Source organism: Hordeum vulgare, chromosome 4H, assembly GCF_904849725.1.
Source record: "Hordeum vulgare subsp. vulgare chromosome 4H, MorexV3_pseudomolecules_assembly, whole genome shotgun sequence".
Taxonomy (NCBI): Eukaryota; Viridiplantae; Streptophyta; class Magnoliopsida; order Poales; family Poaceae; genus Hordeum; species Hordeum vulgare.
In genome coordinates, this window is record NC_058521.1 from 334,770,709 (window position 1) to 334,794,963 (window position 24,255).

The 24,255-nt window shown below is 49.9% G+C and overlaps 1 protein-coding gene across 3 annotated transcripts in view; it reads right to left on the reverse strand.

Moving 5' to 3' along the window:
• The window catches only part of LOC123448582 (rho GTPase-activating protein 7-like), a 49,579-nt gene that overhangs the window by 20,992 nt on the left and 4,332 nt on the right, over positions 1–24,255 (reverse strand). For 2 of the 3 annotated variants that reach the window (XM_045125529.1, XM_045125531.1), the window contains exons 4-13: positions 14,434–14,504; positions 14,268–14,346; positions 14,005–14,149; positions 13,800–13,919; positions 13,600–13,677; positions 13,398–13,453; positions 13,218–13,287; positions 1,950–2,037; positions 825–1,068; positions 308–559 (exon numbers count right to left, since the gene is read on the reverse strand). In XM_045125529.1, coding sequence (XP_044981464.1) covers positions 308–559; positions 825–1,068; positions 1,950–2,037; positions 13,218–13,287; positions 13,398–13,453; positions 13,600–13,677; positions 13,800–13,919; positions 14,005–14,149; positions 14,268–14,346; positions 14,434–14,504 — 1,203 coding nt within the window. The remainder of the gene's footprint in view (positions 1–307; positions 560–824; positions 1,069–1,949; positions 2,038–13,217; positions 13,288–13,397; positions 13,454–13,599; positions 13,678–13,799; positions 13,920–14,004; positions 14,150–14,267; positions 14,347–14,433; positions 14,505–24,255) is intronic. The other variant, XM_045125530.1, reaches the window with a different exon arrangement.

Here is a 24,255-nt window from a genome sequence, read left to right on the forward strand (position 1 = left end):
AGAACAAAATACGTTGAAACGAGATCTGTACAAAAAAGACAAATTTGTGGCATTTTAACACATGATACTATTCATCCCAAAAGTCCATGAATTTGTTTTTTATTCACAGATCGCATCTTAAGGTATTTCATCCTGAATTTTGCACACATACATTTCATCCTTGTGTACTTGCATATTTTTTTCAGATTTTTTTGAGAGAGAAAATTTGAATTCTGAATTTTTCAAAAAGAAAGGGTGCCATGGAGCCCGAGCTCCAAAAGGCATTTTCGCAGATTATACGCTCATAAAGTAGGGAGCATAACAAAACCTTGTAATCATATAGGTCGCTCCCAACGTATCCACTGCTCTCACTCAATTTTCCACTAAGGATACGTTCTGCACCATTGTCATCGTCCATTTCTTGATCTACATCATTTTCTGCATTATGAAATCCATTGTCTTTTGTGTCTATATTTACATCATCAGATGATGCTTCACTGCCATTGTCTTCAATCTGAGACCCAGGTGATGGGCAAGATCTGACAAGACGGTTATCCTGCAAAAAAAACCATCCAATTGGCTGAACATCTGAGTTATTTCTATGTGTGCAAATGAAACAGAACGTCCAGGAGACAGAAAGAGGCAAAGTGTTCCACTGGATGCCTCACATATAGTTATGGCCACAGTGCACCCAGAAATAACTCATGGGCAGTAACTTCTCAATATAATCAACAGATTATATGCAAAAAAGAACCAATGCCTAGAGGCTAGAACAACTATCAGGAGGGAAATGAAGCCACCAAAGATTTGTAGGACAAAAAATTTGAAGTATCAGAGAATCTTACATCAAATATAATCTCAAATTCCTCCAAGAGAGTTGTGACAATGCCTTGAGCGCTGTTTGCAGCATTTGCAGCAGCGAGAAGCTGGGCAGAATCATCACCATCCATATCAAATACTTCATCCATCTCACATTCCCCAGCCAAAAGCGGACGCAACAAGAGAGGGGCCATACAGGCAGCAACTGCTGATGCGGTCATCCGATTCTCCATGGTATGAGAAGCAACATTATACATCATTTTCAAGATTCTGCAAACAAGAATCTCCATGAGTAAAGTTCTCTTTCGCCATGGTAAGTATTAGTCTAACTAATCAAATGTCAAACAACACACAGAAGAAAACCACTGAGATATTGCTAGTCCAAACTGAAATGGTGAACCAACATTAGAAGGAAAAAAACTACAGTTAGAGGGCAAGTTAAAATAGTGCACATTAGATCGCTATTGGATGGCGGATCGTCTCGCTCAACATGGGCTACAGCACCACGCGGTCTGCCCCTTCTGTGACCAGGCTCCGGAGACCATGCACCATCCCCTGCTCGCCTGCCCCTTCTCGCATCAGGTCTGGCACAAGAGAGGATCCTCTCTTGGATGCGCATGACCTGCAGGCCGCTGGACAATGATCACTCTCTGCTCGACTGGTAGCACGGCGTTAGGCAAGGCACACCAGAGCTGATGCGCAATGGGCTGGCATCCACAACGCTCCTCACATCCTGGATGACCTGGAAACACAGGAACGACTCCATTTTCGACCGTGCGTGCCCATCCGTTCACACAATCATTGGCAGGATCAAAAAGATGAGGGCCGGAGCTGGCGCCGACGGACTTTTTGTGCTCTCAGACACCTGGGACGTGCACTAGTGTCTGCTTGATGATTGTAAATGACTAAATCACCTCCTAGGAGTACTGTAACTTTAAACTCTCTCTTTTCAATGAAATGAAACGCAAAGGCCCTTTGCGTTTTCTCAAAGAAAAAAATTAATGTTCAAGTATCATATGCAAGTTAATGACAACATGCTCACATTGATCGGCAGCAAGCATGGTTTCACACATAATAAATAATAAATTATTCATTGCATTTGCCACAAACTGGCAGACCAATAAAAGCTATGAGGAGAACGTGAGTCTAACCTCTGTAACAAACACCGGTTAGGCTCGGGAAACGTCTCAGATATGGCTGAACGCATAGCATTTATCCGAGCTTCCTTAGTCTCCAAGCCTAGGAAAGTAAAACCGAATATATAGATAATTAACCAATGAACACAGCAAATTGTTTTGAGTTATGCAAACCATGGTAAGATAATAATTTTCAATGGTAGAAGGGGTAAAGTAATCAAGTAATTGTTTAAACTGGGTATATATAGATAATCAAATCACACACCTGACAAAATGATGGTACTATAGACAGACCAACATGATGCTACTATAGACAGACTGAAGCCGTGCTAGGGAAGATGGTAGGCACCGAAAATCCAAGTCTGCTCCCAGGCTCATCTGCTCCCACTGACGAAAAAAAAATACTAGAAAAATTCAAAAAAATACAAAAAAAATATGTGTGGTAGATATTTTCGTGCGTGAGGTCCGCTCCAAATTTTAACTTACTTGGACATCTCAGCAGCTCTCGGCAAAGAAGACAAATCGGGTCAGAACAGTTCGTGAACAGTAAACCTTTTTTACAGACCCGATTTGTCTTTTTTGCTGAGAGCTGCTCAAATGTCCAAATAAATTGAAATTTGGTGCGTTCCTCGCGCATCAAATTATCTACCACACAAAAAAAAATGATTTTTTTTTATTTTTCTAGTTTTTTTTTTCATGAGCGCAGGTGCAAATGAGCCCGAGAGCACAAACGCCTCTCCCAGATAGAAGCCTACGCTATCTTGGAGCAAAATAATAATGTCTATGCTATGGTTTGCTGCTCCTGTCAGTAGGTACCCATAGTAATGTAGCACCACTCAAAGCAACCATCATTAGATTAGATGGCATTGTTACAAAATTGATTGTTTTGTCATATTTCGTTATATATTTCCTTATCTAAGAGACAGGATCATATATATGTGGTGTTATCCTTTTAATAGTAGGAAATATTAAATCAAGCTGTTCGGGGCTGGCTCTTGTTGAAACACGTGTTCGTGTGTGTTGAAGTGTATATGTGGATTGCCTAGCCCTTTCAATCAGTTAGGACTTTTGGTTGCGTTGGCTAGTGCATGAAGCTTAACAGTGTGGACCACTGCCATGGGCAGCACTTTTAGAGCATCTCCAGCAGACGATGTAAAACAGCATTGGTGCCAAAAAAACTGACGTTTGGAGCATTTGGGGCCAAAAAACCAGCTCCAACAGATGATGTGTCTCTATTTGGTGATGAAAAAAAAAATGGGCAGCTCCAAGTGATGCATATTTGCAGCACCGCTAGCGGCTGCCCGGAAAATTTTACGGCTGTGGCGGGAACCCTACCGCCAGTGTGAACTTTCAACACCGCCTCACCCCGCCTCCGCGCTGATTCTCAATTTTTTGGGCACCATTTTTTTATCATCTATTACAGCAGGAAAAAAATTGGTGCCCAAAAACTTTCTCTCCTGCCCTAAAATCATTTTTGGGCACCAACTTCTGCATCATCTGTTGGAGATGCCCTTAGGCGATATACACTGCCATGGTAGCCTTTTCGGTAGTGCGTGTATAGGTGACCGATTCTCCGGTATTAACTAACCCACTCCCTCACTTTTCCCGCTTTCTCTTGGCTAGTTAGGGATTCTAGCTGATCTGTGAGCTGTTGTACTTGTATAATTCTCCCGATATAAAGGAATACAAGTGCGCCGCATACAAAACTCTCTATCAAATCTTAGAGCTCTATATGTAAGGCGTGACATATTATCACTTTCAGTGAAGCAATAAATAAACAAGGTTTTCTGGTCTCTCCCTCACTTCTCCAGTAGGCTCCAGAGCCCCTCCACGACGGCAACAAAAAAACCTACCAGTGGATAGATGAAGGCGAGAGTATAGAGCCCTACTGTCAATCCTCAGAGCCGTAACTAGGCCTGGCCACAACAACTGCACATTCACATGGGAACTCTCCCTGCTTCCTCTTCATTCACAGACATTATCAAATGTAAAGGACAGAACCAAAATTGGAGGTAAGCATGTGCTACTGTATGAATGGGTGCACACAAAGGATTTAGTTTTGTATCATGTAATACTTGTAAAACGATTTTTGTAATTTCCGAACGTTCGGATCTTTGTTTCAGATCCGAACGACCCGATGGCCCTTCCATCCCCACCTACAACGCGTGCAGCCGCTCGATAATTCCTTTGACTATCACGCACAAGAAAAAGAAAGCACTCCGGCGAGCGACCTGGACGCCTCCCATCGCCTCCCTCCGATCCCGACAGCCCCCAGTCGAGCCTCACAACCTCCTTCCCAGGCTCGATTTCATCTTCATTCACGTGAGATTCTGCTCTGTCCACGCCATGGCTGCCATGGCCGAGCTGAGCCAGCTCCGGCTGCGAGAGCAAGAGAAACGGGAAAGGGAGAAGCACAGGCGCCCACCACCACCGGCTCGGCTGCATCGACCTCGGGCCGGATCTGCCGCCCACCATCGCCGCATGTGCGCCGACCTCGGGTTGGATCCAGGATCCGCCGCCCATCATCGCCGCCGGTGCCTCCCACTCGGGTGGCAGAGGGAGCCGTTGTGTCGCTTCTCGCCTCACGCGTCCGAGGGAACGGCTGCAGCAGCGGCAGTTTTGACCTCTGAAGAAATTGCAGTAGCATGCGTTCGAGGGAGCGACTGCACTTTCGGCCCCTGAAGAAATTACGGATTTGGCCTCTGAAGAAACTGCACTTTGCAAGTTAGCAACAGCAGTAGCAGCTATCCGGTTTTCAATTAGAGTACCAATTCAGTTTTCAATTACAGTACCAATTGAGCAGCGGGAGCGGCAGTAGCAGCAGCTAGAACATGCTCCAGTACAAATGCATCGTTTCAGTCAGAAAATTCAGTTTTTTAGCCTTCTTTTTTCTGAAGAAAGTGTATGAGGCCAAGGTCTACTATTAGTTTTCAGAAAATTCAGAGTTCCATTTGTTCCATTTTATCTGTGTGAACTGCAACTCGGGTAAATTAAGAGTTAAATTCAGTTCCAAAAGATAAATCGGAGGGACAGTAGATGATGTTTGTGTCAAGTAGATGTCCTATTATATTTAGGAAAATGCTAAAATCCAAACCACCCCGGTAACTTCTATGTAAATAGCATGATAATTTAGGCACCACAGAACTGATAACTTGCATACAAACACCAAGGGGTAATTTTAACACGGGAAATAAGTTGTTGGAAAACAACCCTCGAGACTTATTTTTAAATGGCATGATAATATACACATCGCAGACCTGATAACTTTGGTACAAACAACATGATAACTTTGATCCAAAGAAAAAAATTGTTAAAAACATACCACCGATAACATTTTTGTGTAAATAGCATGATAATATAGGCTCCTGGACATGATAACCTGGGTTCAAACACCACGATAACTTGGGTCCGTGCAAAAAAGTTGTTGAAAACATACCAACAATAACTTCCTTGTGAATAGCATGACAATTTAGGCACCGGTCCTGGTATCTTTGTCACGGGAGGGGACAGGGGTGGTAACTCACACATCGCAGACCTAATAACTTATGTGCTTCGGTCCTGATAACTTTGATGAGGGGGTGGTGAAATATACACACGGTAACTTTAATGTTAGTAGCACGGTAACTTACACTTCGTAGCCTGATAACTTATATACCCCGGTCATGGTAACTTTTGGCAACGCGCGGAGGGTGGGGGCTGGTGATGAAATATACCACCCGGTAACTTTTGCGTGAATAGCATGGTAACTCACACACTACAAACCAGATAACCTATGTACCCTAGTCCTAATAACTTTGGCAACGGGGTGGAGATGGGGGAGTTGTTGAAACACACCATGATAACTTATGTGCAGATAACATGACTTTTTACGTCCCCAAGACATGATAACTTATGTACACCCCTCGGTAATTTTCGCGCGCGGGGCAGGGGGTTATGAAATATACCCATGGTAACTTTAATGTTAATAGCATGGTAACTCACACATCGTACACCCTGGGTAATTTTCGCGAGCGTGGCGGGGGGTGAGAATTGTTAGGAATAAGCAACTTGTATTCCCATGAGGCCATAGGCCGGTATATATACATGTACAGGTGATGGACTATATGCAGGAAACCCCTTATATATTGGGATAAATACAAAAGGGTACATGACTTATATTATAACTCTAACACCCCCCCTCAAACTCATGGTGGATGAACAACACTGAGTTTGGAGAGATAAAAGCCATCTTGTGCTCTAGTCTGGGCCTTCGTCGGGAAATCCGCCAACTGTAACTCGGAAGGCACATACTGAAGAGCAACAACCTGATCCTGCACAGCAACGTGCACATAGAAAGCATCAACACCAATATGCTTGGTGAGCTCATGCTTCACAGGATCGCGCGCAATGCTAATAGCACATGTACTGTCAGATAAGAGCAGAGTCGGTGTAGTGACAGAAACACCAAAATCCTGAAGTAACCACCGTAACCAAGTCACCTCTGCCGTCAAAAGAGCCATCGCTCGCAACTCAGCCTCTGACTCGAACGGGAAACTGCACCTGTTTCTTCGTCTTCCAGGCAATGAGAGAACCACCAAGAAAAACACAGTAAGCAGAAAGTGAACGGCGATCGGAAGGATCACTAGCTCATGTAGCATCCGAATAGGCCTGAAGCTGTAAAGAACTGGAGCGAGGAAAGAATAGACGGTGAGAGATCGTGCCCCGAAGATATCGAAGAACACGGAGGAGATGACTATAATGAACCGATGTGGGAGCAGAGACGAACTGACTCAGAATATGAACCGGATAAGAGATATCCGGACGAGTGACAGCTAGATAAACAAAACTGCCAACAAGATGACGATAACGCGTCGGGTCAGGCAGAGGATCACCATTAGTAGCAGAGAGGTGAACATTGAGCTCCATAGGAGTCTCAACAATGCGTTCATCAGTAAGAGCAGCACGAGCAAGAAGATCCTGGATATACTTTTCCTGGGATATAAAGAAAGCCATCAGAGGTAGAAGAGACTTCAATCCCAAGAAAGTAGCGAAGAGGTCCAAGATAAGACATAAGGAACTGCTCACTAAGGCGGGCCTTGACAAAGGCTCGGGGTCATCCCCAGTGATGACCATGTCATCAACATAGAGAAGAAGAAGAGTCCGACCACGAGGAGAAAGGTGAATAAACAATGCTGGATCATGAACAGTGGGTGAAAAACCAGCGGCAGTCACCACAGAGGCAAAATGCTCAAACCAGGCGCGTGGGCTTGCTTAAGGCCATAGAGAGAGCGACGAAGACGACATACCATGCCATCAGGAACAGAATACCCAGGTGGTGGCTGCATGTACACCTCCTCACGCAGCTCACCATTAAGAAAAGCATTCTTAACATCAAGCTGAGAGATAGACCAGTGGTGTGTAGAGGCCACGGCAAGAAGTGTACGAACAATGGTCAAATGAGCCACGGGAGCAAAAGTCTCGTCATAATCACGACCATGCTCCTGCTGAAAACCACGAGCCACAAGACGAGCTTTGTGACGCTCAAGAGAACCATCGGAGCGAGTCTTAACCTTGTAGACCTACTTACAAGTGATGGGACGAACTCCGGGAGGAAGGGAAACAAGATCCCACGTACCAGTGCGTTCAAGAGCAGCAATCTCCTCTGCCATCACAAACTGCCATTCAGGATGAACAACAGCCTGATGATAAGTAGTCGGCTCAAGAACAGCAGCACCAGCGGTGGAAAATCCAAAGCGATCAACAGGCGGACGAGGACGAGAACGCAAGCCATAAGTAGGCTGACATGAGGATGACGACACATCCACAGAGGCATCCACAGAACGTGAACGACGAGTGTAACACTAAGGAAAAGATGGAACAATGGAAGGAGGAATCGCCAAGATAAAATCGGGGAGTGGCGACGAAGAAGTCACCGGAGATGAAGGTGTAGAATCCGGTGACATGCTAGACGAGGAGACCGTAGAAGATGGTGGCGACAAATCGACTGGAGGTGGAGAAGCAGAGGGAGCGGAACGAATAGGCAAAGGCTCGACGGGTGTGATAGGTGTGTCAGGAAAAGTGAGGAAAGAGATATCCTCCATTGAAAAAGTCGAGGAAGATGGGTGTGGGTAGAAGGGACGAGACTCATCACAAGTCACATCCCGAGAGATACGCATCCGACGACCGATAGGATCCCAACAACGATAGCCCTTATGCTCATCACTATAGCCTAAGAAGACACACTCAACAGACTGAGCGGTCAGTTTGGTGCGTTCGCGAGCGGCAAGAACATAGCAAACACAACCAAACAAGCAAAGCATCGAATAATCGGGAGAACGATCAAAAAGACGCTCGAAAGGAACACCACCCTGTAGAGCAGCGGAAGGCCGGAAATTGATGACATAGGTGGAGGTGGAGACGGCCTCAGCCCAAAAATGAGGCGGGAGAGAGGCAGCAATCATCAATGCACGAGCCGTCTCAAGAAGATGACGATGCTTGCGCTCAGCCACACCATTCTGGGCGTGAGCACCAGGACAAGAGAATTGAGAGAGAGTCCCTTGCTCAGCAAGAACACCATGCAACATCTTAGAGATATACTCGCCAGCGGAGTCAGCACGGAACACACGAATGGGAGAAGAGAACTGAGTATGAACCATGGCAGCAAAACGCTTATAAATGGACAACACCTCACTACGAGAAGTCATGAAATAAAGCCATGTGTAACGAGAGAAGTCATCTATGAAAATAATATAGTATTTAAGACCCCCTTTCGAAGCGAAGGGAGCCCGACCCCATACATCGGAATGAACTAAATCAAAAGGACGCTTAGACACTGACTCACTATGTGGATATGGTAACTGAATCTGCTTGCCAAGACAACAACCCTGACACTCTAAAGAGGCATCTCCTGAGACAGACCCCAGAAGACCTCGACGAACTAACAACGACAAACGAGAACCACACAGATGACCAAGTCGATGATGCCACTGCTGGAAGGAACCAGTAGCCGAGGCGACCAAAGTAGAAGAACTGGCAATAGAGTGGGCAGCGGAAGAAACATGAAGCCAGTCTAACTCCCAAAGACCCTTAGAATCACGGCGGCGAGGACCAGCCCCAACCAGAGTGTGCGTGCGACGGTCCTGGACAGAACAAGAGTCAAGGTCAAGGATGACACGACAACCAGAATCAGCAAGTTGACCAGCGGAAAACAGATTCATGGTAAGTCGAGGAACATGAGCAACATCAGGAACAGAATAAGGAGTGGTAAGAGTGCCTCTACTAACGACAGGAAGGGGAGTACCATCAGCGGTGAGGACATGAACAGGAGAATCAAGCGATCGAAGAGAGGACAGAGTGGAAGAATTATAAGTCATATGAAAAGAAGCTCCAGAGTCCAGAACCCATGGGGATGTACCTGACTGTGTGGAAGGTGGTTGCTCAGCGCGGGAAGCCTCAGTCACAGAACAAGCAGTACCCGTCGAGGAAGAACCTGAAGCAGCGAGCAGACGCTTAAGTCTCAGAATATCCTGCTCAGTCAAAGCGATGGCTCAAGCTATCGAGGTAGATGACGAAGTCTCTGTAAATGATGATCGCGCCTTGCGCAAGTGTTTCTTCTTCGTGTAGCAGTGGGACTCAATATGACCATCATTGTTGCAGTAGCCACAATGTGGACGGGGGCGACCTGAGCCTCCAGAAGGAGTGGGCAAGAGCAGCGGAGCACTCGAGCGAAAAGGTGTCGGTGCAGCAGGTAGCGTAGAAGGAGACCGAGCAGCGAGCACCGAGGGAACCTCCAGCAAACCAGCATCACGTAAGCGAGTCTCCTCAGCACGAATCTCAGAAAGCGCCTCCATGAGAGAAATACGGCCACGAGCAAACAACTGAGCACGTCGGGGCTCAAACTCATTTACGGAGCCGAGACAGGAACTCGTAGACGCAATGAAACTCCAAATCGGCCTGGACAGCCTGGCAACAGGGGCAAGTGCGACAACCAGCACTGCGGAGAGAATCAAGTTGGCGCCAGATAGCAGAACTCTGTGCGTAGAAGTCATCAACAGTAGAGTCACCCTACTGAAGAGCATGCTCCTGACGGACCATAAAGAGGCATAAGGCATCACCCGAGGGCTCATAGCGCTGACGAAGGCGAGTCCACATCTCAAACACAGTAGGAAGGCCTAGAAACTCAGAGGCAAACTGAGGCAGAACGCTAGCAGTGAGAACAACTGCAGCACGAGCATCATCATCAAGCCACTGGGTGTAAGCAGACAGAGCTCCATGATACGTATGAAGAGCCTCCTCATAAGTCAAAGCCTTCTCATCATAAGCACGGATAGCGGCCTCATCAGCAAGCTTAGCCGCATCCTTTGCGGCCTGAGAAGCATCCGCAGGAAGAGCCGGTGGGGTCGGCGGAGTGGGAGCCATGGGAGGAACCGGACATGGCGGACAACAGACCTCGCCAGAAAGAAAACCCCATAGACGGATGCCACGCATGTGAATGTGCATGAAGCCAATGAACTCGGTGTAATTAGTGCCATCAAAGATCACCGGACAACGAGGAACAGCAACGTAGCCGGATGAAGCAGACATTTTTTTATTTTATTTTTTATTTTTAGGAAGCGCAGTCAACGAAACACAGTTGCGTCTGAAACCGCAGCCGCTTCGTTAGGAGCCGCATCGATCTGGATCCGAGGCAAGGCGGCGTGTTGATCTGGAGCCGCCATCGATCCGGATTCGCGGAAGTGAGATGGGGTGGCGGCGGCTGGTGGTGCCGCTCGATCTGGCTGACGCGGAGGGAGCCGCTCGAGGCACGGGAGGGAACCGCCTCGATCGGCCTCGATCTGGCGAGCGACGGGAGAAACGCGGAGGGAGCCGCTCGAGGCACGGGAGGGAACCGCCTCGATCGGCCTTGATCTGGCGAGCGACGGGAGAAACCGCTCGATCTCGGGATGCCTCGATCTGGCGAGCGGCAGTAGAAGCCACGGGATCTGGCGATCTGGCGCTCGGGATGCCTCGATCTGGTGAGCCACGGGAGGGAACATCGGCGCTCGGGATCCCATCGGTTCTGGTCTGTCTGGTTCCCGTCTGAATCCAGAAGCTAAAAAAAGAGACGGCCTTCCCAGAGATCGATCCGAGACGGAGTAGAAGCTGGATACCGCCGCGAGAGCAACTTGTATTCCCATGAGGCCATAGGCCGATATATATACATGTACAGGTGATGGAATATATGCAGGAAACCCCTTATATATTGGGATAAATACAAAAGGGTACATGACTTATATTATAACTCTAACAAGAATATCCCTCGGTAACTTTTGTGTGAATAGATGGTAACTCACACATCGCAGATCTGATAACTTATATACTACGATCTTGGTAACTTTAGCGTCGAGGGAGAGGGGGCAGGGGCGGTTGATGGAATATCCCATGATAACTTTATATGAATAACATGGTAACTCCCACACCGCAGATCTGATAACTTATGCCCATCGGTCCTGATAACTTTGGTATGGGGGGGGAGGGTTGATGAAATATCCCCCCGGTAACTTTTGTGTGAATAGATGGTAACTCACACATCATGGAGCTGATAACTTATGCACCTCGGTCATGGTAACTTTGGTGACGGGGCAGGGAGAGTTGATGAAATATCCTATCATTAACTTTTGTGTGAATAGCATGGTAACTCACACATCGTAGACCCGATAACTTATGTACACCGGTCCTGATAACTTTGGCGACGGGGGTGAGGCGGGGGGTTGATGAAATATCTCCACATACACCCAATAATTTTTGCGTAAATACCATGGTATTTTACGCGCCACAGACCTGATTATAGGTGGTCAACAGGCCGACCCGGGTATGCACAACCCGACACACATAAACAGCCCTGGACTACCACGACCCGCAAAGTTCTGTTTATAAAGTGAGTCATGCCATGTCGGCATGTCGACCTCACCCTACGGCCGAGGCACGTCATCGATGGTAGGTGATACTGTAGACATGATAATTTACTTATAAACATCATGGTAAATTTTCGACCCAGGCATTTATAAGCATCATGAAAAATATACCCCACTAACATCTATGTGAATAACATGATAATATAGACACAACAAGGCTCATAACTCACATACAAACACCGCGGTAACATTTTGACCCAGGGAAAAAAGTTGTTAAAAACATACCCCTAATAACTTTCTGTGTAAATAGCAAGATGATAACTCCAGTACAAAAATCATGTTAACTTTTGACCCGTGCAAAAAATTGTCGACAATACATACCCCGGTAACTTCTATGTAAATAGCATGGTAGCATATACACAACAGAGTTGATAACTTACTTAGTTCATGTGTGGTAACTTTTGTTCAAAAAAAAAAGTCGTCGGAACATATTGTTAGGAAGTATTAGTATTAGTCTAGGAGTCCTTATTAGTCTAGGAGTCCTTATTAGCCTATGTTTACTTTCCTTGCACCTCAAGTCATGTGTAATATATATATATATGCCCCTTGGGCCTTCAATACAGATAAGTAGCTTTCCTAACACATATCAACTTGGGATCTACTTTCGACGATCTCGTCGCGACGGATCTTTTTTGTGAAAGCAGTTTTTTTATCGGAGCGACGATTTACTCTACAAAACATTTTGAATTTTAAGTTTAGAAGGAATCTTCACTGACATCAGCTACTTTATTTTTTCTGCATGCATGCATGCACCAATTAGAGACAAGAAAGAATTCGTTTGGGCTGTGGCTTTCGCTCAGTGTACACACTAATGCGGTTGCTTTTTCATGTGATTGCTGCGATTGCATTTTCATCTCGAATCGTTCGGATCTATCATCATATACCGAACGTTCGGAACGTATCACAGTCCCTTGTAAAATTGTACCTTACAGTGTTCCTATATCATGTGGAACAATAAACATATGGGAGTGAATGTGGCACATATGCTTGTATTTTACGTACTTTGCATACACTGTTCCAAGATAAAGGATACCCACACAAGAAATTCCATTCCAAAGCACGGATGGTTAAATTTCACATACTAAGGAGATTTATTTAACATCAAATGTGTACTCCTAGATCAACAAATCAAATCAATAGATAATGACAGCATTGTCATGTTGCTGGCAGCAGAGGGGATGGTGCTAAGCACATATATCAATGAATTATCACTAGGAATTTTAACTTCAAGGCAGGGGTGGTTATTTCAAACTGTAGAAAAATTTGTTATATTCAAATGCCAACATTTTGTGCATGACATTCCATGAAACAGTGCATGAACATTTTAGAATAAACTTAACAGAAAACTTACGAAAAGCTTCCAATAAAGCTGTACAACAAGAAGCAGGCACTGGCGAAGATGGTAGCTCACGAAGAACATGCTGGCGAGATGTTTCCACGATTGCAGTTAGTAAAACTAGAAAGTAATCCATGCTTTTGGGGGCATCATAATTATTCTAATAACTATAGAATCACTAAATGAGTGAGATACCTTCACACAGTCACCAATAATATGCGCATCCTCGCCTGGTGCAAACTCGGTTCTTCCTGGTATGAGATAGAAACAGTCACAACATTTGGATTGTACACTCTTGATCGGCAGAAGGAAACCAAGACACAGGAGATACCAATACCACCATGTAACTGGAGTAGACTATTAGTTTTCAAAGTTAGATCAAGCTATTGGCATAAACCTTGTTCATATTCGCGTAGCCTCCTATCAACCTCCTCCACATCGGCAGCCTGGCGCAAAATTCCTTCCACCTTTATCCCTGTAACAAAAGATATATGTCACAAGTTGAATGAGATGCTATAAAGATAACTTCATTAGCAACAGCTAGAGTTTTGAGGTTCTAGATTCGGTTCTATTAGTTAGCATAACTTGTGTGCCCACCATGTTTCTCAAGATAACGCAGAGCTTTTTCTAGAAAAGAAGGGCTGCCATCGATATCTTCGAGCGCAAGCAGAATTGGCCTGCCAACAACTAGTGACTTGACTGGCCTTTTCTCTCGCCCTGCGAACAATTGGGCACGGTATGATTGAACTGGAAAAAGGGTCTAAAGCTCTAGAGATATATGCAGCAGCACAATGGGACCAACAATTTGGAGCTGTTGTTTCATATGCATCACAAGTGTCATTGTGAAATATCCCATTGTGCCCCATCACAAGAGCTGCATTTGGAGCCTGTGCTAGAGCTTCTTCCAATGCTGATTTCCACTCAAATAAATCCTCAGAAGTTTCTGCCTGTGTGAAGCAAAAGCATAATTCAGAATACAGATAGGGACATGATGATGCAGTATTATTATCCTATTACCACTCATCTTCTCTTACAACAGCTAACAATTAAGTTGGGAAGTCATGCCTTAAGGGTGAAGGCACGACCATCACGACCATCTGGGAAAAGGACAGTCAACAATTTTTTGTCTTCTCTGACTACCACACTGCACAAGAAATATACTTAAATATAGTATTACTGCCCCGCACAACATCTATAAAAGAAAGAAGTGTTAATAGAATGAGATAAATGCCTGCCAGAATTGTTTAAATCAATCCCACCAAGAGTAGCACTCACTTCACCACTTCTCTGGGGCAAGGTATTCTGCAACACCACAAAAGGAACCTGTCAAGTGAGAAGAAAAGGTGTGTGCACAACAACGACAACAAAGTGTGCGCACAGAAGGCTTAATTTCAACTGCTGAGATACAGAGAGCAGAAATAGCCACCAAAAGGTTCAATGAAACTCCCCATTTGGGATACCACTATGGAAAGAACAAATTGCTTAACGCAGCTACAGACCATGCATTATCATTCACCAGTAATTGCATTTATTATTTTATTTATTTTCAAGAAAACACAAAGACTTTGCGTTTCATTTCATTGAACAGAAAGAGAGTTTAGCAGTACAGTTCTCTGGGCAGGAGAAATGCAGTCATAGTGAAAGAAGTTAGTGGACGTCACATGTCGTCGGGAGAACCAGTCCCAGGCCGGTGGCGCCTGGACCCAGAGTGTCCCTCATCTCTAATTCTCGCCATGAGCTGGGTGGCAGAGGGTTGCACACCGTCGAACACGCAGGCGTTCTGTTGCTTCCAAATCATCCATGCCGTCAAGTGAATCGCCGATGCTAGCCCCTCTCATTAGTTGTGGTCTGGCTTGCTTGGCTTGCCGACAGCAGTCCTTTAAGCAGTCGTCCTGGACCGGGTCTGGCGGCCGACGGGTCAGGTGGAGCCAAGAGAGGGCAACGTGCGAAATATGCCGCGAGAAAGGGCGTGCGACCAGCAGGTGGTTCAACCTAAGAGCATGTCCAATAGAAGATGTAGATGCAAAAATTAACTAACTTTTGCATCTTTCAGGCCAAAATCCGCCTCTGCAACAGATGATATAGATGCAAAATAAAAATACATCTCCGCCTCCCAGAGATGTAAAATAGAACACCTCGCGATGCCCACCACCACTGCCCACCCCGATTCGTCCGCCCCCACCCCGCCGCCAAAGAAGCTCCCTAAGTTCAACTAGTTTTACATCTCCATTTGCATCATCTGTTGGAGTTGCACTTCTACATCACCAATTTACATCGTCTGTTGGAGTTGCCTCTTTTTTGGAGATGTAAAATGCACTTTTTGGAGATGCAAATTTTTACATATCCAAATTTGCATCTTCTATTGGAGATGCTCTAAGGATGTTGCATATTGAGTAACCGATCTGGCATCAGCACCTGGACATCGAATACTCATGCATGACAACAATTCAGTATGCATGCACAAGATGCAACGGATACTGGAACCAAATGGACCAATCAAATTAATCGTCCAAGGGAAGAAGGCAATGGAGAGGGAACATATCCAAGAGTCCAAGTAATGTGTGATTTAACCTACTGTCAACATGAAGAGTCATATGTCATATCTATTATCTAGTAATTTTGTTGTATGTATGTTCCACTGTGGCCCATAAGGCACAAGCCCATTCTCCGACCTAGAAGAGGAACCAGACGTTGTCTGGTCATGAGCGCTGCTTCACACCAGATAGAGCAGCTGCCAGGGTACATCTCTCTCACGTATCAGGACACGGGGCGTGAGATGATGGCCGGTGAGGCGGCGTGATCCGGTCAGGAGGCGGCGAATCTGGGCGAGCAGCTCGTGAGGAAGCAAAACTGTGTGCAAGTTCGTGTCGCGACTGTGTGGGAAGGCAGCGCAGGCGGCGGGTGGCGTCGACAGTAGAGAAGGGGGCGAGCTGGTCCATCACGGGATTCTTCTGTTCACTATGTTCTTGCTTGTTCTGCTCCCGGGCTGGCTCTTGAGGTTGGAGAGGAAAAGAGGTGGAAGAAGGGGACGAGCTGCTGGTGCTGCGCTAGGTGAGGCTTCTGGTGCTGCTCAAATTGAAGACAAGATCTATGTTGTTCGTCAAGGTGACAGCAGCGTGCTGGTGTATGTGAATGAGCTGCAACACCTTTGGGCAGATCTGGATCAATGTGATTCCCCTAGAGCCTCCACATGCAGAGTCACGGAGATTGCCAGGAAGTGGGTTGAGCGCAGGCGTGTGATGCAGTTTTTACAAGGCATAGATCAAGCTTTTGAGAGTAGACATGCTGCACTGCTACATCAACCGGCATTTGTGCCCTTTGATGAGGCCATTGTTGTGATGTCCCAAGAGGTGCGGCTGCAGTCGAGAAGAGGGTGAAAATGAACTGCTTAGAGAGTGGTTGACCAGTGAGGTTTTGGGGAGTGTTATAATTGTGGTGAAACAGGGCATACCAAATCAGCCATTTTTGCACTGGACCCAGAAGAGGCAGAGGGTACGATAGCGGCAGTAGCAGCCAAGGTGGTCGGAATGGGAGTCGTGATCGCAATGGGAGTGGTGGTTCTTGGAATGCTCCTCACAATGGGAGTGGTGGTTCTTGGAATGCTCCTCACTGGAATGCTCCCAAGGCAAATGTAGTTGCTTCAGCTGAAGGGAAGCAGCCTGTAGGAGGACAGGAGACTGCTACCAGCTATGACTTTGTCAATACAAATGAAGGTGACACTGAACACACATCAACAGCAGCCCACAAAATAAACTCTGACTGGGTGCAGCCCACAAAATAAATCTTATGTTCCACACTCTCGTACATCAGAAAAACATTCACACAACGGATGGCACAATCCAGCCCATCACAGGTGTTGGGACAGTCAGCTGCACACCGAGTATTGAATCGTCATCAATGTTACATGTGCCATTCCCGTGAACTTAGTGTCCTTGAGTGCTTTCGTTGACCAAATTGATTGCCGAATAATTCTTGACAAGGTTGTGTTTGTGATCCAGAAGAGATCGATGGCCAAGATTCTTGGAACTGGAACGAGGCGTAGGGGGCTATGGTACATGGACCGCAGCATGACGGGCCAGGAGGGAATGTGGTAGAGGCTAGGGTTCTACCAGGTCCCGGACGTAGGTTGTAGGGGTGGAAGTGCCGGGCGGCGGGGCTGGGGGCGCCGGCGGTTGGGCGCCGTCGCAGAGTGAGAGAGAGAGAGAGAGAGACGGCTAGGGTTTGGGGCTCCCGTCTCCTGAGGGAGACGACAACAGACGACAACAGAATATTGTTTATTGTCTGCTTAATATCGAAGGGGTACATGTGTTTATATAGGAGGACAACCTCCACTAAACCCTAGATAACTTGGACTCTAATATAACTTATAACTTGGACTCTAATATAACTTGGACTCTAAGATAGCTAAGATAACTTGGGCTAAGCCCGTAACTAACCCTGCCCATTGGGCCTCCTCCGTTGGTACGTTGTACCGATCATAACATCTCTTCCCGCCTTCTCAAACAGCTCGTCCTCGAGTTGAACATCTGGAAACTGCTGGCGGAAATCGTCGAGCTTCTCCCAAGTCGCTTCCTCCTCTGGCAGGCCGGCCCACTGTATCAAGACATGCCAGACGTCACGGCGCTGCTGCGCCTGCAGCACCTTCGCCACCTGCGCGGGAGCTAGAAGGAGGCGGCCATCCGAAGTAGGAGGAAGGGTCGGCGTCGCTGCAGGAGGGTCCCCGCGGTGGGCCTTCAGTAAGCCGACATGGAAGACGTTGTGGAGGCGAGAACCAGCTGGCAGCTCCAAGCGGTATGCGAGTGTGCCGACACGCTCCGGCACACGAAAGGGACCGGCGTAGCGAGGTCCCAAGTTGCGCTTGGAGCGCGGGTCCAGAGACTGCGTGGTCCTGTGGAAGAGGCGCAGCCACACCCAATCGCCCACCGCGAACTCCGCCTCGCGATGATGAGCATCGTAGTACTTCCGGGCCAGCTGCTGTGCTTGGAGAAGACGCTGGCGCGCCTCAGCCAGAATGTCGTCGCGGGTGCGGAGTAAGTCGCCCGGCGTCTGGGACCGAGCCGTCCCAGGCTCGTAAGAGAGCATCGCCGGAGGAGGGCGCCCGTAGACCACCTCGAAAGGCGTGGTGCGCAGGGCAGAGTGATAGGAGGTGTTGCCGCAGTACTCCGCCCACGCCAACCAGTCCACCCAAGCTCGTGGACGATCACCAGTAACACAGCACAGGTACATGGCGATCACTTTGTTGACCACCTCGGGTTGGCCGTCCGTCTGAGGGTGGAACGCCGTGCTCATGCGGAGCTTCACGCCCGCCAGCCGAAAGAGATCCCGCCAGACATGTCCCGTGAACACGGGATCACGATCGCTGACGATGGACAAAGGAAAACCGTGGAGGCGGACGATGCCGTCGAAGAAGGCCCGCGCCACGGAAGCGGCTGTATATGGATGACCCAGGGCGATGAAGTGCGCGTACTTGGAGAAGCGGTCAACCACCGTGAGGATGACGGACTTGCCGCCCACCTTGGGAAGGCCCTCGATGAAGTCCATGGAAATATCCACCCACACCTGGGAGGGTACGTCCAGCGGCTGCAGTAGACCCGCGGGTCGTAGTGTCTCCGTCTTGTTCCGCTGGCACGTCACGCACGACCGCAAGTCGCGGACCATCGCGCCATCACCGGGGATGTAAAAATCAGCACGGAGACGACGGAGAGTTTTCTGCACGCCCTCGTGCCCTGCAGAGTGCGCCAAGGTCAGGACCTGGTGGCGCAGGTCGCCATGGTCGGGCACGAAGATGCGGCGGACATGTAGGAGCAGCCCCTCATCCAAGCGCCAGGGCGCTGCCAGCTCGCCGGTGTCAAGGCGCTGGCGCAGGCCCTGCGTGTCTGCGGCGTCGAAGTTGCCCGGCGAATGTCGTCGATGAAGGCGAAAGATGGCCCGGAGCGGATGCACATGATAGTGCCAGCCAAGGCGACGTCGTCCGCGACATCCTCAGTGTCGCGGCGGGACAAGGCGTCGGCGACCGTGTTGAGACGGCCGGGGCGGTACTCGACGGTGAAGTCGAAGCCGAAGAGCTTGCTAATCCACTGGTGCTGCGGAACGGTGGAGAGGCGCTGGTCCAGCAGGAACTTGAGGCTGTAGTGGTCCGTGCGCACACGGAACGACCGGCCCCAAAGATAAGGCCGCCAGTGGCGCACCGCCTGGACCAGCCCAATAAGCTCGCGCTCGTAGGCCGCGAGCTTGTGATGGCGAGCGGCGAAGGGGCGGCTGAAGAAGGCGAGCGGTCCCTCGCCCTGGTGGAGGACGCCGAAGAAGCCGATGCCAGAGGCGTCGCAGTCCACCACGAACGGCATATCAAAGTCCGACATCTGGAGGACGGGTCCCGTCGTGAGCGCCCGCTGGAGAGCCTCGAATGCCGTAGTCGCCTCCTCGTCCCAGGAGAAGGCGTCGCGTCGAAGGAGACGCATCAGTGGCGCGGCGATGAGGCCGAAGTCCCGGATGTACTTCCGGTAGTAGCCGGCGAGGCCCAAGAAGCCACGGAGCGCTCGCGGTGACCGCAGGGTCGGCCACGCGGCGACGGCGGCGACCTTGTCCGCGTCCATCGCTACCCCGTCCGCCGAGGTGACGTGCCCCAGGTACGCAACGGAGGATGTGCCGAACGAGCACTTCGAGCGCTTGAGGTGAAGACGATGCGCTCAAAGCTCGTTGAAGATGATGGCCACGTGTTGTAGGTGCTCCGCCCAAGATGCACTGTAGATAAGAATGTCATCAAAGAAAACAAGCACAAAGCGGCGCAAGTATGGGCTGAGCACGTCGTTCATCAGGGCCTGAAAGGTCGCCGGTGCGTTGGAGAGGCCGAACGGCATCACCAGGAACTCTAAGTGGCGATGGTGAGTGCGGAACGCCGTCTTCTCGATGTCGTCGGGGTGCATGCGCACCTGATGGTAGCCCGAGCGAAGGTCGAGCTTGGTGAAGAAGCGCGCTCCGTGTAACTCGTCCAAGAGCTCATCCACGACGGGGATGGGGAACTTGTCCTTGGACGTAAGGGCGTTGAGGGCGCGGTAGTCGATGCAGAAGCGCCATGTGCCGTCGGACTTGCGCACAAGGAGGACCGGGGCGGAGAACGACGATGTCGAAATCCGGATGATGCCCTGCGCGAGCATGACTGCCACCTGACGCTCGAGCTCGTCTTTCTGCAGCTGAGGGTACCGGTACGGACGCACGGCGACAGGCGCCGTGTCCGGCAGCAGGTGGATGCGGTGGTCACAGGGCCGCGCGGGAGGGAGGCCCTGTGGCTCGTCGAAGATGTCGCTGTGCTGCTGCAGGAGGTCGGCCAGGAGGGGATGCGCCTCGTCCAGTGCGGCCGCCATCAACTGGAGCTACGGAGTCGCGGCGTCGGAGCCGCCGGTGCCCGTCCACTGAACGCGACAGCCGCCCTCGCGCCAAAAGATGAGGGACAGTACATCGAGGTCCCAAAGGATGGGGCCGAGAGTGGACAGGAAGTCGATGCCGAGGATGAAGTCGTAGCAGCCCAGGTCAATGTCGACGCAGTCGATGAAGAACGGCTCGTCGCCGATGAGGACGGGAACCTGCCGCGCCACCCCCTGGCAAGCAAGGCGGTCCCCGTTGGCGACAGTGACGCTGAACTTCTCTGAGCCCGCCGGTTGGAGTGCGAGGCGGCGCATGGCGTCCCCGGACAGGAAGTTGTGCGTCAAACCCGTGTCCACGAACGCGGTGAGACGCTCCTCATTGATCGTCACCGGAAGCAGCATCGTCGTTGCCGTCTTGATGCCAGCCATGGCATGAAGGGAGACAACGAAGGCGGTCGCATCGACCGGCCTGTAGGTCGTGACGCCGGCCTCCGAGAGTGGTGGCGTCGAGCTCCGCGGTGAGAGTCTCCACCTCCGCGTCGTCGACGGTCTCCAAGTAGAACAGGTGGGCGCACGTATGACCCAGCGCATACGGCTCGTCGCAATTGAAGCATAGGCCCTTGCGACGCCGCTCGAGCTGCTCGGCCGACGTCAAGCGCCGGAAGGTGCGTGTCGGCGCGGGGGCAGCCGCGGTAGTGGCCAGCAGGGCGGGGCGTGTCGGGGTGGCGGCTGCCGGGGCGGGGCGGGTCGGGGGACGCGTGTCGCGGCCCGGGAACGCCTGCTGCAGGGCGTTGGCGCGCTGCTCGTACGCGCGCGCGTAGTACATGGCCGTCTGCAGGTCCTGGGGGTCGCGCATCTCAACGTCGATGCGGATGTGGTCGGGAAGGCCGCCGACGAAGAGCTCGGCGCGTTGGCGAGCCGTGACATCAGGCGCATGGCAGGCCAACGTCTGGAAGCGGTCGACGAAGTCCTGCACCGAGGTGGTGAAGGGAAGGCGGCCGAGCTCGGCCAGGCGGCTCCCACATATGGGGGGCCGAACCGGAGGAGACACAGGTCGCAAAAGCGCTCCCATGGAGGCATCCCGCCCTCGTCCTGCTCGAGGGCGTAGTACCACGTCTGTGCGGCGCCACAGGAGGTGGTAGGAGGCGATCCATGTGCGGTCGGACGCCATGGTCCGTTGCCCCCTGAAAAACTAATCGCACTGATTGAGCAAGTTCAGGGGGTCGACGGTGCCGTCGTAGGTGGAGAACTCCAGCTTGGTGAAGCGGGGCGGCTGCTGCACGTGCGGCGAGGCCGCGTAGGCGCCCTGGTGGCGACCCAGCGCGGCGGAAGGAGGGTGCTGCGGCACCACGGAGCTCCCGACGTACGGGTCAGTATACCCGCCAAACCCCCCGAAGGTGGTGGCGGGCCGCTGCAACACCGTCGGCTGGAGCGGCACCGTCGTGTAGGTCGGCGTGTCGAGCCACGTTGGCAGCGGGGACGGCGAAGGCGGCCACCTGACCTGGTTGATCGGCAGGCCCTGGGGCGCGACGGTGGCCAGGGGCGGTGGCGCGAAGGGCGCCGCCGGCGGGGGCGATGGTGGCAGGGCCGTGTACGGAGCCTGGAGGAAGGTACGGAGGTTGGAGACCGCCAGGGTGAGGTCGCGGATCGCCGAGGACATCTCCGCCGGGCAGAGGACGGGGGCAGCTTCGGCCGCCAGGGCCGTAGTACCGGCGGCGGCGGCTGCTGCGACGACGGCGGCTACTGCGAGGTGGCGGGGAAGGCGGTGGTGGCGGCGGCGGTGGTGGTGGGAAGGTCCGACAAATTCATCGAACCAAAGCTATCTGATACCAAATTGGTAGAGGCTAGGGTTCTACCAGGTCTCAGACGTAGGTTGTAGGGGTGGAAGTGCGGGCGGCGAGGCTGGGGGCGCCGGCGGCTGGGCGCCGTCGCGGCGTGAGAGAGAGAGAGAGACGGCTAGGGTTTGGGGCTCCCGTCTCCTGAGGGAGACGACAACAGAATACTGTTTATTGTCTGCTTAATATCGAAGGGGTACATGTGTTTATATAGGAGGACAACCTCCACTAAACCCTAGATAACTTGGACTCTAATATAACTTGGACTCTAATATAACTTATAACTTGGACTCTAATATAACTTGGACTCTAAGATAGCTAAGATAACTTGGGCTAAGCCCGTAACTAACCCTGCCCATTGGGCCTCCTCCGTTGGTACGTTGTACCGGTCATAACAGAATGCACATGCTAGCTGAAGTTGCTGAGGATAAGGAGACTCTTTATCCATCACTATAAGATGGGTCATGTCACATGTGTCTTTTGATAAGATGTCTCAAGTATTTCCTGATGAAATGAGAGGTGTGGACAAGAGCAAGCTGCACTGTGATGCGTGTGAGTTTGCTAAACATACCAGAACCTCATATGTGAGTAAGGTGATGAGGAGCATATAACATTTTATGATAATCCACTCTGATGTATGGACATGTCCAGTGGTATGAAGTACTTCGTTATGTTCATTGATTGCCATTAACAGATGACTTGGGTATATCTTTTGAAACATAAAGATGAAGTGTTTTATTGCTTCAAAGTTTTTATGCACTTGCTCAGGCTAAATTTAATGTGAAAATTCAAGCACTCAGATCTGACAATGGCACCGAGTATGTTAACAAGGCCATTGGTACTTTCGTGTTGACTAGCTCATCCTACATCAAACATATTGTCCAGACACAGCTCCTCAGGATGGGGTGGCAAAGAACAAAATTCGCCACCTGCTAGAGGTGGCCCGGGCATTGATGTTCACCATGATTGTGGCCAGGCTCTTGTGGAGTGAAGTTGTCATGATCGCCACCTTTTTTTTTTGAAAAGTGATCGGCACCTTCTTGATCAACCGCACGCCATCCCAGGTGACAGGTATGAAATCATCAAGGGAGTTGACCCGTGTGAGTTGATTTTCACAATAAACAAATTTCCAGTTCCACCCAAGATTTCACAGATAAGCTTCCACCGATGATGTAGTTACACCGGCTCAGACTGTTGGTGTGTCGAGGTGGACACCAATGCAAGAGGAGCAACTAAAGGTGTATTCATGGATGCATGCACAGACTCAGATTGGCAGTGTACCAAGGTGGACAGTTGAGCAAGAGGAGCAGCTAAGGTGTATTCACGAAAGCGAGGTGATAGGGTTGCACGTTAGGGGGAGCAACAAGACCAGACACTAATGGATAGTACTGATGTAATTTCCATCTTCTCTGACGAGGATCAGGTTGAAGGCTCAATTAAGGGGGAAATTGCTCTGAGGAGAACTACTCGAGCAACAGCAAGATACTAAAGAAACGGTATGGCAATGATACATGAAATTATGTCTCCTATGAAGCGTTATCTGCAACCCACAAAGCATTTGTTGCTTCACTTCAGTCCGTGTCAATTCCGACTGATTGGAAGAGGCGAAGGAGGACTCGAAGTGGTGGGTGGCCATAGTGGAAGAGTTGGAGGCCAGGTGACAGGAATGACATACAAGAGCCATGGACACCATGTTGTGGATGGTTATTGTGATGCTGATAGGGCTAGCTCCCTCGATGACAGGAGATCACTTTGGGCCATTGTGTTTCCGTAGGAGGAAATCTAGTGTCTTGGAGAAGCAAGAAACAACCGGTTGTTTCCAAATCAACTGCAGAGGTAGAATACATAGCCATGTCT